Source organism: Poecile atricapillus, chromosome 2 (genome assembly GCF_030490865.1).
Source record: "Poecile atricapillus isolate bPoeAtr1 chromosome 2, bPoeAtr1.hap1, whole genome shotgun sequence".
Taxonomy (NCBI): Eukaryota; Metazoa; Chordata; class Aves; order Passeriformes; family Paridae; genus Poecile; species Poecile atricapillus.
This window is the reverse complement of record NC_081250.1, coordinates 60,803,249-60,818,511: the sequence shown is the minus strand read 5'-3', so window position 1 is coordinate 60,818,511 and position 15,263 is coordinate 60,803,249. Positions and strand designations below refer to the sequence as shown.

Genomic DNA, 15,263 nt, shown 5'->3' with positions numbered 1-15,263 from the left:
TGTTGCTGACTCCTTTCCTCATTCAATCTCCTTTCTCTTTGTGTAAATGAAATGGCATATCCTCTCTCCCAGGTTCTGCATTTATTTCATGCTCTCTTGAGTTTGGATCGTATAACTCATCTCAACCTCTCTGAGAGGCTAACCTCTTCTTCGCTGAAGCTGGGTCATGAATAATTTCCTAGAAAGTAAGGCATTACCTCTTCTTCAACCCTGGAGCAGAGGGAATATCAACTGTGCACAATTATTACCAATAAAGGTAACCTGTGAGTTAGGCCCTTTCTTAGCAATGGACTCTTTTTATGAGAGAAAAATTATTGCATGACTTACCAAGACCCCTCATCTTCCCTGCCTCTGTATGAAGCCCTTGTTTTATTTTAATCAGTCCCATTTGTTAATGTCATTCATAAATGCTGGACTTTGGCAGCATCAGGCTTCTCTTGTGTGAGGATTGCCGGGTCTAACTAACAGTCATGAGCTTTTCTATTTCCTGCCTTCCATCTGGCCTTCATACAAGGAAAAAACATGGGACAAAACTAGAATGAATTCTTATTTTAGGAGCCTTTTCTTTTTTTGCCTTTTGAAGGACCATCAGGTCACTTGTGGCACACAGTCTGGCTGATCTCACTGCATTGCAGCTTAAAGAAATTTATTTGGAAAAATGTTTGGCAAATTTATTACATGGTCAGAATTTTTTTGACAGAAGTTGAAAGACGTATTTTAAAAGTGCTTCAAATAGAAATGTGAGTAGGTATCTCATACTACCTGAAGAAATTCTAATCTTGATTATAGAGAACAAATCAATGGGCAGATATTTCCTTAATCAGAAGCACTTTTCAGAGTTTAATAGTATTCCTTAAAAAGTAGAGCAGAAGCTCTATTCTCTCTAATGAATAATGAACTCAAGCATGATGGAATGGTAAAATCCACTATATAAAACAGCAGGGCTGTTTTGGCAGACATGTCTGAAAGTTGTTTTAATTCATGATCTTGAAAACTAAAAAGCGATGTAAGGGAATGCCTAACTTCATGATAATGATGAAGCTTCTGGTATTCTCATTAAAAATGTTGATTTGAAGGTTGAGTGGAGTTTCTCTTTGTTTGGACAAAAATTGCCCTTTCATTCTGCAAAACCAGTGCAATGCCTTTGGGTTGCTGAGTTCTAATGTTGCCACCATTTGCAGTTTCCATCACCAATCTCCATCTTTACTGTAATCCCTGTCAAGTTTCTAGAGCCTGAGAAACCCATGTGACCCTGAGGTGTTTGTATAGTTTTTGACATATTAGCTAGGAAAAATAGGATAAAACTGCAAATATGTGGAGAGTCAGATGCAGGAGATACTGGCAAAAATGTTATGTTAGCTAGAACTGATCAAAGTAACTAGTTAATGTGAAGAGATGACATTTTTTAGTGTGGTGAATTGTGGTGCCATATCTACCACATTCTTTAGGAGAAAGGAACAGTCCTAATTTTTTTTTTTTTAACAAGGAGCCATCTTATTTTTGGACAGCTAGCTTCATTCTCATTTCTTTCTCACTATAGTATGCTAAAATAATACTGCAGACACCATGCCGGCGCTCTTGACAATATTTTTTTTTGCTTGAGCAGTATGAAACTTCCATCAGTGCAGACCTCTTCACCAGTATATTTAAGGCACTCAGCTGCAGCTATTGTGCCAGGCAACTTCATCTTCATAATTTCACAAAACAGTGTAAAATGTAAATATCATTATTTTCTCTTGTCTTACATACCTTTTTTATGTGATCACCTCATGGAAAGTATCTTATACTCCTCTTGCTGCTTCTGACATAAAAGGCACAAATGATGCAAGGCTGATTCTGATGCAGAAATCTTTTTGGAGAATTCATAGTTGTCTGTTAGAGTGTAAGAGGGACTGAAAAGATCAAGGCCTGGCTCATTTTGTGCCCCATCTCGGTTGTTTAAAAGGCAATTTCAAGTTCATTACTAGCCTTTTGCCTTTGGAATCTGACAGGTTATGGTTTTGTTGCTTTTAATGGTGTAAAATAGAGGTAGAGGTGAAAGAAGTGAAAGGGGAATAGATTTTAAAAGTGGAAAACGGTAAGCTTCAATTTTTTCATGGGGGCGTCTGTTTTCCTCCTCCATGTTTGGAGCATCTTGACATGGAGGAAATGGAAACAATGGTTTGCATTTCTTCTCACATACATGAGACAAGTTCATAGAGTCCCTTCAGGAGCAGAACAGATTTCATGGAAAATAAAAAGAACAATTGTCTTAGACCAGGCATGGTAGAAAAGTCTAATAAAACTATGTGATGGGAAAATCAGTAAGATGTAGGCAGAAGGAAAGAAGCCAGGAAAGATCTTGCTTCTCTTGAGTTTTTGGTCTACACTTCTTTTGAGGAGTGGGAAGATTGTTTAGTCTTACTCAGTTTCTTTTTTCCAGTCAAGTATGGGGAAAAGAATAGTCTGGAAGGTGGAAACACAGAAGAAGAAAAAGGGCAGGACAATAAAATGCTATCCTTCTGATATGATCCAAGATTGAGCGATAGCAATGGCAAAAACAAATGTGTGAACTTTTCTCACAAGTGTTTCTACATAATTTTGATACTTTCATAAGTCAGGCTTTGAGAACATTAGAATATAGCATTTACAGTAATTGTGGGAATACAACAGTGATTTCTGCCTGGTGTGCCACATTCATTAATACATTTCTTTTAATGAATGGTGATTTGTTTCCTGTGCCTCTGATTTTCTGTTACATTTTGACTGTGATTAATGGGAGATTACTTAGAAAAGGGAAGGAGCATAAATAGAAGTTTGAAATATTTTTTCCTTGGAGAATTATATTTACATGGCACATTTCTGTATTCAGAGGCTTTTTTCACAGAGGCATAAGAAGATCCTTTATTCTTGAGGCCCTTTTTCACAGCTGTCAACCTCCTTTGCGGATGGTCTGCAAAAATCATAAAGTTAGGCTGGTTCACTCTTCCCCTGAGTGTTCAAGACTGCTGAACAATCTGTACATCTCCCTCTGAATCCCAATTTTCATGTAGACTTAAATCACCCCTCTTGCCATACCCACACAGAGGGCTAAAATGATCTGTCACACAATTGCTGACCATTCTTTTTACCAGTTCTCTCCTGTTAGCAAAGACTTTTTACTGTAAGAAGTTTCAGACCTTTCTAGGTATTGCATTTTTTAGTGTGCATGTCCAAACCATTCTATTGGCTTAATTGATAAAATAGCCAGTACACTTGGTGTGGGATTGGAAACCTGCTAGGTGAGAGCACATGAGTCTGATTAGTGAATGTGATATGCACAGAACTGCAGACAAAATATTTGACATCAGCTGTAGTTCTTTTTTTGTTATTAAAAAAGTTTATAATGTGGTTGTAACACCTGGGTTAGAAATTCTACCATGTTTCTTGTTGACCTATCTCAATAATTGATTTCCCTTGCAATTAAATTGTACAGCTGGTTCCTCTTTCTGTCATATTAAAATCCAAGTACAGCAAAGGGCGTTGCTGCTTAATTTGAAGGATTGTAGAAACTCGTAGTGTCTTCCAATTTTTAAGTACTTCTGAGCTATGTAAGGGCTTTTTTAAAGAGAAGATGGCACACAGTGGAATAGATGGTGACGAGAATTTACTGAAAAGTTAAGCCTTTAATCTGACATATTTCTTCTGATGTCATGCAGAAGATAATGCACTGAGTGTACACAACATCACCAGATGAGGTTCCCGAGCTAACTTTATGCTTAGCCTTGAGAACTGAGTAAGTTATGGAGAAGACATTAGAAAGGTATTTAATGCATAGTAGTAATTTTTTTTCTTTTTGTTTTAGAACAGAAGTGATTTATCCTACAATTTTCTTGAACTGATTTCATTTCCTTGAATGGATGATAAAGAATTGGTCAGAATTATCGTTCTAGCATGCTAATGCCGAGGTGTTTCTTTTGCCTACCTTTTTTAGATGCAAATAATTGGCATACAGTTTAAAAATAGCAAAATGCATCCCAATTACTTTGACAGTAGTTGCTATGAAATTCAAAACAACACAAAGTCACACTACATTTATCATTATTTAATGACTCATTCACTTTGGTCCCTCTGTGAGCCCTTGATGTTATTCGTCATTCAGCATTATGCTGCTAGAAGTGTCAGCAGTTCTAGGGTCTTACCTTGCCTTAGACTGAAGAAACCCCCTGAAGTGTGTAATTTTTGATCATATAGTGTCTACCTTCAAAATAAAAGAAAATAATATCATTATCCTATCCTCATTAACATTATGGGGTTCTAATGATGTTCAGATGCTTTTTTTAGTAACCTGTGTTTTGTGGAGGCAGGAGGAGTTTTTATGTTCATTTGAAAAGAAAGCTGATACATATTTATACCCTTTTTTAACTCTCAGTGCCACCATTTTGTATTCTAAGTTAATTAACTCACAATGGTATGTTACATATTTTGTGTGTTGTTTCATGTATTAATAGAGCTTTTAGTAGATTTTGGGGGAGAGTTGGGTTTGGCTTTGCATATGGGGTCATTTTGAACCTTTTTTTTTTTTCTGTTTTATCCCATCTGCTCTCTCTTTGTTCTCAAATGAGATGAACAGAGAACATGGGCCTCAGTTGTAGGATGAGCAGAAAAATTGTAGTGATGTTTTGGAGAGAATTCAGACTTTTTTTTTCAATCTTTTTGGTGTATTTGATTAACAAATATCAGACTACAGGTATATTTTAGGAGCATCCAGTCTTACTGGGGGGAATCACAGCATTGTGTCAAGGGACCCAGAACTGACTGTTGATTTGTATCAGTGCTGTGTTCACTTTGTCATCTGTGTTCTCAAATCCAGTATTTCCAGCTATTCCTAAATTTTTCCTGCTTTGTTTCATCTGTGAGGAAGCAACCTGTGGTTCGGCCTGCGATTTACTGAAGTGGCGCTTACGTTGGCAGTTTTATTATTCCTGGCAGTTTTCTCCCACAGCTGCTGGTGCTGAACACAGCCTTGCATCGGTCTGCAAACCCTCCTGACAGAGCCACTGCTGAGCACTTCTATTTCCGTAGTGTAGACAAGACTTTAGTCTGAGTAAACACTTTGGTGAGTTCCTAAAGCAACTCCTGGAGAAGATACTTGATAGGGTATTTACCAGGCTGATTTATAAATTCTTATATAACTGATACTTGCCTGGGCTTATGCAGCTGTTAAGAGAGATCACCAAAACAGGAATTGCATATTGTTGCCTTAGCAACTACCACTTCATATTGTGCTTAAATCACTTGGAAATGCACAGTGTGACTTAAGGAGCTGCTTCCAACAAAAACACCCAATCTAAATAATTCTAAATAATTTCACAGAAGAAGCATAGGGATCTCCTTTCCTAACAAAGACCATCATTCTTTTAAGCTTGGTTGCCTCATTTCACTACAGGCGTAGCTTGTTACAAGCAAGAAAGCACAATAAAATTTAAAGAACCCAAACATTTGTTTACTCATGCTACCATAATCCATCTGATTGCCAAATTGGCTGGAAGTTGAAAATGAAAAGATTCTCCTAAAGGCCATCTTCCATTCTGTAAATTCAGCATTGATAGTATGCTTTCCTATACTTTTATTTTTAGTGTCAAGTTTTCTTAAGGGTAGACTCCCTGACTAGCTTATTTGTTTTATTTGTGAAATGTTATACATACGAAGGGAAGACCTTAAACATATTTTATCATCTCAGATGTTTCTGATTCCTATTTTGAGATGATATTTTTATTTAGAGTTTTTCTGTAGATATTTGCAACAGTTATATGGGGTTTGTTAGATCATTTGAAAAACAGAAGGAGAGAGAGGCTTTTACCAGTATTAAAAATTAAGCCAGTTGCTTGAGTGCTCATGCTAACTGGTACTCTCAAATACTGGTTTTGCACGGAGTATTTTATATTGCTGCAGCAACTTCCCCAGCTCTGCGGTCATTCCTCTGTGTAACAGTGAGAATTGGATTTTGCACGTGTGGAAACAGCATTTCAGAGAGCTCAACAAAACAGTGTCTTAGCAACGATGTGCCAGATCCAGAAAAAAGCCAGTTTCTGACACCTCATCCTTTTTCTGCTTAAGCTGAGGTTTACAACAGAAAGATCCAACGAGAGAGCCTGCTTTCAGAGACAATATGTATCTCCCATTTCAGAAAACTTATTTTCCTTTTGTAATATTGTACACAGTCAATGAAATTTAGAAATGTAGTATGACAGAGTTGTCAACATACGACTTCTATTACCCCTTTTCTAGGCAATGAAAAGGAGAGACAAGCAAAATGCAAGCTTACAGAATTTAAAAGGAATCAGATATTTTGAGGACCAGTTGTCATTTTTAGGTCACCGCTCACATCTCTGAATATAATTTTCATCTAAGCTGCATGGCAGGGTTTGTATGTGCTGGGAGAAGCTACATTTTCCCAGCAGGAGACCAAATCAAAATGAAGCAGTCAGATGCAGGTGCACAGTAATAGAAAGGATCTATTTACCCTGAAGCGTGAGCAGTGGGCCAAGAAAGCAGAAGCGTCTACTTCTATTTCTCACCTCCTTCTTCCCTACCTTTTCCCTCCCCCATAACTATGCCAACAAATTCATAGGGGGACCAAAGAGAAGGTGTTCACTTGCTGTTAATGAGCTGCAGTGCCTTTAGCCGAAGGTCTAAAGCACTTTTTTGTTATGCTGATTGTGTACTATTAGAGCTGGCTGTCTTTTAATTTATACCTAATCCTTCCTTCCAGCTTGCACAGCCTCAAGCCAGCCTGGAAAAGGCTTGAAAGAGTTTTTTTTCTGTGGGCATCTGTTGCCTGTGCCTATTCTGAATTTTGAATGATGCTGTGGAAAGAGCAGTGTGGCTGAAGCAAGTGTGCCTAAACCAAAATTTAAAAAGCCCATTTGCTTAGGTATTAATTCATAAGTTGTACTTTTTATGCAATCTTTTAAAAAAAAATTCTGCAGCTTTGTTTAAAGAAAGGCAGTTCAATAATGATGATTTAACAAAGTCAGCTGTATTGGTCCACGGTGAAATGAGACACCTTGCTGAGCGTTGTCTGCTTTTCACTTGAGTTTTCAGAGTTTGTTAGTTAAGAGCTGAGTACTTTCCTGTATGTGAGGACAACCACCCAATGCTGTTTCCAAGGCCGAAAAAAACCTGAGCAATATAAGTACAGGAAAAACACTGTGAATTTTGGTTTTGTTGCTGATTTAGTGGCATTGTAGGACTGAGACAGCATTGTCTGGGTTTGGGAGGAAGAAGTAGGAATACACAAAATCGATGTGGTAAATTCAGCTGCTTACTCTGCAGTGCTGGAGTGCTCAGGTTCTATGTTTCTTTCCTCAGGCAAAGTGGGCCAGACACACGTTGTAAGGGTTAATCTGACTGATTATTGTATGATGTAAAATATCTGGAACTCTAAATATTTGTGTCACTCTGTTGCTGTAGTTCTGTGCTGGGTTATGCACTAAAGATAACATAATAAAAAAGAGGCATTTACCCATCTGGAATTGGATAGCCATTTTAACACAAGCCTTAGTGAAGTAGCAGCTGTCTGTGCTATGTGCTAGAAATGTATATTTATCCCGGCATAAAAATTGTCATGCTCAGGAGCTGAACTATTTTAGTGTTACTGCTTCCAAGTATCCACATTTAAATCCCTAACAACTTTGTCTAAAAGCTCTGAGACAAGTCCATGATTTATCTCCAAGATTACCTTCAGAAAGGAAGGGATGTAAACATCCTAAATTTTGGATGGAGGATGGAGGAGCACTGCTGCATAGCAGAACAAAGCAGTACAAAGGAGATTATGAGAAGAAATGTGTTCTGGTATCATCAAAACAGGACCATGTCATAAGTTTCTCAAAACCTTGCCTGTTTTACAGAGAGATAGTGGTACACTTTGACTTCTTTGTCAGGTGAAGAAAACACCTACAATATGTAAACAGAAGACCTAGACAATGCTTAATTATAATTTTCAAGAAATTTGGCTTCTATTTGCAGATGGATTCACATGATTTATAAAAAGTAGGTCCAGCCATTCATTTCTGCTTGATAGTGAAGAATACATAGTCTGCATAATTACTAAAATTAATTCAAAATAATTAGACCACAACTGAAAAATCAGGAGAGAAGTAAGCCAAAACTGATGTAGAATAAACACTATCTACATTGCTTTTGCTTAAATTTTGTTACACTTAATAAAGGTCAATTACTCATGTTTACCAGAAATATTCTGTACATCAGAATAATTGCTAAAACATGCACACATAAATTGTGATGGTGTATATTTTTCACTGCTTGCTTTATGACATATTTAAATAACAAATACAGGAAAGCAGATTTTTATGTGGCTTCCAAGCCTGGTACTAAGTATGTTCCATGATGATTTGGGTCAGAATCCAAGCCAGCCTCCTTCAGGAGAAATGGAGACATGTTTGCCAGTTCCACTATGAATTAAACCTAGCCTGAAGAAGGCTTTGGCCACTGTCTCTAAGTCAGTGGAGATGCTGCATGGGCAGTGTGCTTTCTTCTATGCCAGAAGTATAGAAATACACTGGTTATTAATTTATATCTCTTTAGCCAATCAGAGGCTCTTATAAACAAAGCTTATAAAATACAGGTAAAACAGCAATAAGGAAAGACTGAGAAAAAGCATGTGCCAGGTGCTCTGGCTGTAGTAAGTAACAAATCCAAACAGTGCAATTATAGTCTTCATTGATGAAAAAAAAAAATTAAAATGAGGGGGGTATACTTTACCTGAGTAATCACAGCAGGCACCACTGTTGATGTTACGTAGCAATGTTCTATCAAAGCACGTGAAAAGGAACAGTCCTTGGCACCCAAACTGTTGCAGAGCTTTAAAATCAGTCTTGTGTTTTATGTGATTCAGTCAGTTTTGGTTTAAAAGCGAAATTTAATTTGACTGCAGCCAAGAAGGGTTTTGGACATTTCTTGCTGTTCATTTGTTTTATAAAATCAGCCAGCTGGAAAAAACTGCTTTTCATGGTTTCCGGTAAAGGAAAAACTGAGTTAAAGAATTATCATGTCAGAATTTCCTGTAGGATAAATGAAAATGAAATAAAAGTTCCTAAATGATTTGATTATTAACTCTGAGATTTACAAACTTCCTGGTAACTGTTGCAGTGCAGGAAGTGATCGGACCAGCAGCAATTGTTGCATTGTTTTTGGTGAAAGCAAATTGCCCTTGTGTAAGTTATGTGACCAGTCCACTTTGACATGCGGGAGGTTGCTGGAAAAGGTTTCTTTGCTGTCATTCATAAATATTTTCATAATGTCATCCATAAAGTAAAAAATAATGCTTCTATAAGAAACCTTTCCAAATTGAGGTGCCAGGGCTTAGTTGCCTCAGTTCCACATGCTTTGGCAGAATTGTAGTTCCCTGAGAGTTGGAACTCATGTGCACCTATGTGGAAGCAGATGAAAGAATAGGAATAAAAATAAGATAGTGAACTACTTCTGCCGCTACATGCCTGAAAAAAAAAATCATCAAAGTTATTATAATTATGACTGTTATTAGATATCATGTCTGGTTTCTGCATATTTAAATTCTGAGAGAGGTGAAACTTAGGCACTTAGAGATCCCAGGGGAATAATTGCAGAAATGATGACATATTCCACTTTTTGAACAAATTTCAATACCAAAGCTGCATTCTGCGTACTTACATTTCTTCTTAATTATACTTGGATGCAGGATAGATTGTAATTTTCTGTCTTACAGATGCATGTAGCCAATTAGTCATGTAGATCATGAATACTCAATGGCCTAACTCATTAAATGGAATTTTCCTTCTCTGTTGTTATGGCAAAAGAGTCTGCAAATAGCTGAGTATTGTATCTCTCTGTGAGCTCAGCCTTGGCCAAAGCTACAGATCCATAACTTCAGGAAGTGGACAATTTAGGTTTACTTTTCATTCCTTAGAGTGTGCCATGCTAGTCTTGTGGGTGTGGGACTGTGTGTGTCTGTATGCATGTACTATAAATTAGTGTAGGCTCTTTCGCTCCTCTGAAATTCTGGTCCTCAATTTAAATGCCATTCTGATGCTGTGTGATGGATTTAGTCTACCTGATTTCCTCCCATTCCCAAGAAATTCTGATCCCAGAAGCTTTCCCTCTGGCCCACTGAGACATACAGACCTGACCTCTTTTGGCTTCTGGAAGCAAAGCTGAGAAAAACTGGCAACATGTCTCTGAAGAAACCACAGCTTATATCAAATGATCTAGCACAGGTGTTCTTTTCTTCTTCCCTCTGATTTTTTAGGGTTTTTTTTCTGCATAATATGCTTACCATTCTGTCATCTCAGAGTATGAAGATAACACATGTAGCCTAGTCTGCCTCACGGGCAGGGTTCATAGCCATGACAAAGGCAGATTGTTATAACTGGAGAGATCCAGGGAACCACAAGACAACTGAGAAATGAGTTTCAGACCCAATATTTATCTGAGCCGGTTTTGCTAAGTTTCAGTGTCAGTAAATAATAAATAGGGTGTGAAGACATGACTTGGTGATTGGCCTTCATGCTTTTCAGTGGTAGCATGTTTGCCCAGGGGTGAATGTTGCTTATCTAATATTCTGTCCTCCTCTTTTTCATAATATTGCAGGATATCTGAGACTTGAGCACTTCAGTGCTACAGCAGATGTTGAGTTGTGATTTTTAAAAGCTGTGGTCTCAAATATTATAGAAGTAACAAAACCTCTCAGTTTAGGGGAAATGTTTTCTATAATCTTATTACTGGAGTAGTTATATCGAGTGCCTTCTTGACAAGTTTTGCAAAACTCCCCTGGGGATTTAAATTTAATGACTGTTTTCTTGAAAACAATAAAAAAACCACCAAAACTACCGTGCTGTTGGTTACACTGGATTTTTACTAAAATTTGAGTATGTTTTATCTGTTATTTGTAGTTACAGACTTCCCAGAGAATGGAAATTCTAAATGTGCTATAAACAAGTCTTAAACACCTCTTAAAAGTATGAAAAAATATGTATATTTTATACTATAAGGATTCTGTTACTGGGTCTGGAACTCGGGGATTTTACCCCTTCTGCTGTGTACCCCACAACTTCTGGTTCTAGGGAGTGAAGTCTGTCTGCCTTCGGGGAAATGAGCTGGGTCTCGCTGTCTGCCTTGCTTTCCAGGGTTTACTTTGGGAACGTTCCAGATAAATGCATGAGGAAGGGAGTTACTTCATGAGGCAAGAGTTACTCTGTGAAGTCTTTCTTTTTAGCAAGTGGAGAATTATATACGTATCTCGTGTGTATACATATGTGTGTACATATATGTACTGTAATGCAGATGTGACATTGCTGTTCCTAGTTCTTAAAGCTCTATTTTCTGCCATTAACTGTAAGAGAAAATCCTAATCTTATCTTTTACTGCTTGTACCTTAAAGAATCAAAACATTATTATCTGCTCTGCATCTTGCAGAGTTCACGTGGAATTTATGATGGAAATCTTAAAACTTGGGTGTAACAGCTGCCACTAGGATGTGGTGGGAATCTCTCAGGGACAGGGGAGGGGAATGTAACTTTGTTTATAGATAATAAAACTTTGGAGTAAAATGTGAAACCTTTCTGAGTCTCAGAATAGTAATAAAAGCAGTGAGTAAATTTAACTTGTTAGACAGTCGTAATTTGCAGAATGCATTTGTCAGATAGTTTGGAAATAATCGAGAGCGCATTAAGATGGAAAAAGTAGAGATGGGCTCAGACTGAAAATGTGAGCTAAATGTCCTTCCAGGTTTGCAGAAATTAAGCTATACACTTCCTCATAAACTCAGTAATGGACAATACCAGAGGTGTTATATGGGGGATTTTGAAATTTGGGGAAAATCAGATTTTGTTTCATATCTGTTTGGTCCCTAAATGCAACTGATTTGTCTTGGCGTCTTCCATTTAATTTTAAAATTGGTGCTTCCTTTGAACCGTGTTAGCGCATTTGAAAGTTGGGAAGTATAATTGAAACACAGCTCTTTCCAGGCCAGTGTTTATTTTGACTTTAGTATGTTGGGTCTGTGAGTTGTTAAAAACTCTTCTTCTTGAGTCTTTGTAATATGCAGTGTTGGCTCCACTGTCATGGAAATCAGTGTGATCTCATAAGTGCAGCAAAATGAAATCACCAAGAGGGAATAAGGAGATGCCCCAGCACTGTAAATAACAAGTGTGGCTTTTAAAGAAAAGACATCCTTTTGGTGATTGATGGCAGATTTTTTTCATTAGGTGGATGAAGATGTAATGGGCTTTCTTCACATCTGGCATTTTTATTTGCTATCATGTTAATAAGTAAAAATCAGTTCATATTTCTGAACTGGATTTTCATGTTAGGCCATTACAGCCCCCCAGTTCTGTCCCTTGATTCTGACTTTCAACCCTGCCAGTCTTAGACTCTTGTAAGTAGGGTTTTCTCTACTACACTTTCTTGCTGACACAGACTTTCCTCAGAGAATTTGATTATTTCTGCTAAGGGCATTTGTTTGTAGCTGCAGTTGTCTTCTCAGTATAATTCATTGGTTTTGCTTTCTGAGTCATCTCTCATCTTTGTTTTCCAGATTGGTGAGAGGCAGAGAGTTCTGGTAACAGAAGAATCCTTTGACTCCAATTACTACGTTGCCCACAATCCTTTCTATGAGCAGGTACGGTTAAATAAACCAAATAACATCTTTTTGTTTTATCTTTGCTTTCTGATAATCTCAGCAATCCAGTGTGTCAGGACAAAAAAAAAATGTAGTAAAGAAATAAGCATTTTCCAGGAAACATGTGACTGTCAAGACTTTTTTATGATTTTTTTTTATTGTCTTGTAAATATAATTTACCTGAAATTTTGTTAAGAGATACACAGTGGATAATTGAGTATACAACATGGTTTAAGAAGCTCTTAATTATTGCAGTAATTTTAATTTATGTGTCCCCAAAGCATTGATTTCTGAGTAGAGTTGAGTCATGACAATTTGCATACATCTTTCTGAAAAGTGTTTCAGGCAATGCAATTTAAAAAATAAAAAAAATAAAAAAAATTTCTAACAATAGAAGGGTCAGAAACTTTTTTAGATTAACATTTCAGCATGATATATTGTGTTTCATAGAATCATACAATAGTTTGGGCTGGAAGGGTCCCTGCTGGCCAGCCCTCTTTGGATGGAGCACAAAATACGATTGGCTTTCTCATCTGCAAGTGCACATTTCTGGCTCGTGTCCAGCTTCTCATCCACCAGCACCCCCAAGTCCTTCTCAGCAGGAAAGTTCTCACTCTCCATGAGTTCTTCTCCCAGTCTGTACTTATGTCTGGGATTGCCCCAGCTTGGCTGCAGCACCTTGCACCTGGACTTGTTGAACCTCGTTATGTTTCTGTGTAGGTCCCCCTAATTCTCAAGCTTCTGTAGGTCCCCCTTACTGGCATTCCTTGCTTCTAGTTTTTGTCATTTTCTTCTGTGTACTTCCTGTAGATTCGTGCCAGACAAAAGCATTATCTTTGAGCTGGGAAGGAAGTACATGCATCAGTTTCACAAAATTGTTATTTTTGCTCAAAAGCAAAAATTACTTTCTTAAGACTGATAAAATTGGCTTTCCTGAATCAGCATGATTTTATTCTCCGTTTTCTTGCATTAAGCTGTCTACAGTTTACTACCATTAGGTATTCAGTTCTCTGAACCTGGAGAGACTACAGATGATGGCTGTGCTTTCTTCTGGTTTTGGGTTATGTTACAGAATTTAATTATTTATATTTCCTTAGAGTAACATTGTTATTTGAAATTGAAATTTCTGTTTCTGTTAGATATCTGGGTGACTAATTATTTTTTGTTTGCTTTTTTTTTTTTTTTTAATAAATCTCTGGATTTTTTGTTACCTATCCAGCTTCTGTCTAAGTCTTACTTATCAGTGCTCCTTGATTTTGTAGCTTATCAGTCAGAGTTGAGGAATGTGTTCTTCCACATAGAGATTAAAAATAAATTTCTTGGGGCTTTTTTGTTCAATGCTTGTTTTATGGAAGCTTAATTAATTGAATGAAAAGCAATATTTACAGGAAACAAAGTGTTGATTTTTTTGTGTTGTGTTTGTACAGCACCTAATACAGCTCATGATTTGGGCTGGTAAAGAATTCACTAAATACAAATAGTCACACAGGGACTCATTTTAAATTCTCTTAGGGAAGAAATGCTTTCCATTAAGAAAATGCAAATCTCTTCCCTAAAATCTTATGTGTGGCGTGTTTCATAAGGATGATATCCTACTGCTCACCCAGGTAAGGACAAGAATCCATGCTAGTAACCAAGATTAATAGCAGTAAATTGAATAGTAAATTGAAAACCACTCTAAAGTTTAAATATCATATTACATATTATTTAAGCTGAAGCTCAGAGTCCTGGTGTGATGTTCTTTTAACTCAAATAGTTATCAAATGTCTTCACTGAGCTCATCTGTACTAAAAGAATTTGCTATTAAAGCCATATCAATAGGGCTGCACTGGCAGACTTAGTGGTAGAGCTGCAGCTGACACTTGTGAAGGCTTAGGTGATACAGTTTACATTGAACAGAGTAGTCTAAAGTGACCAAAAATGCTTTGCCACATCCACAGCCAAGGTGAGAGTTTCTGATGGTATAACTTAGTTTCTTAGAAATATCGTTGAAGGTTTTTTCTTGAAAAGTACTTATATCAAAAAATGTCTGAGTGTATGCCAAACCTGGATGCTTGGTTGTTTACACTATCTCCCAGTTATTTCCACTTCTTTCTTTTTCTGAAGTTGGTTGTATTTTAAGTTACTTCTGTTTTGCATGAGGAGATAGAAGATTTACAGAGGTCATAAGCCCAGTGATATTCTCAGCTACCTAGTTTCCCTTTGATTTTAATTTGCCCAAGGTGAATTACATGGGAGAAGCTGTGATCCGGTCACATTGTCACACCCTCTGAGAATTAGGGTCTTGGCTTTGTGTTTGCTTAGTCTCAGCTTGCCTGTCTCTGAAAGGCAAAGATGTCCGCTTTACTTGGAAGATGCTTAGGAAGCTCAGCAGAATCCTAGGATCTCAAAATGCTTACAGTCATGAACAACTTGAGTCCTCAGGGAAGAAGGGGGAAGCCCCTGGTGGTGATTTCCTCCAAGTGGGTCAATCAACACTTGTGATAGGCAGTGTTTGGCAAAAAATGGTCTCCAAATGTGGGTGGCACAGTTCTTTTTCTCTAAAAGTCCTCTACACATGTGGTCCTAAAAATTAAGCCATTTTAAGGCATTTCAATTTCAGCATCAAAGAATCAAGATACAATGA

At 37.4% G+C, this 15,263-nt stretch overlaps 1 protein-coding gene across 1 annotated transcript in view; it reads left to right on the top strand.

The window, feature by feature from the left end:
• CDKAL1 (CDK5 regulatory subunit associated protein 1 like 1) overlaps window positions 1–15,263 on the top strand; it is a 377,070-nt gene that overhangs the window by 337,199 nt on the left and 24,608 nt on the right. Inside the window, exon 14 of the mRNA XM_058831551.1 lies at window positions 12,554–12,637. Coding sequence (XP_058687534.1) covers window positions 12,554–12,637 — 84 coding nt within the window. The remainder of the gene's footprint in view (window positions 1–12,553; window positions 12,638–15,263) is intronic.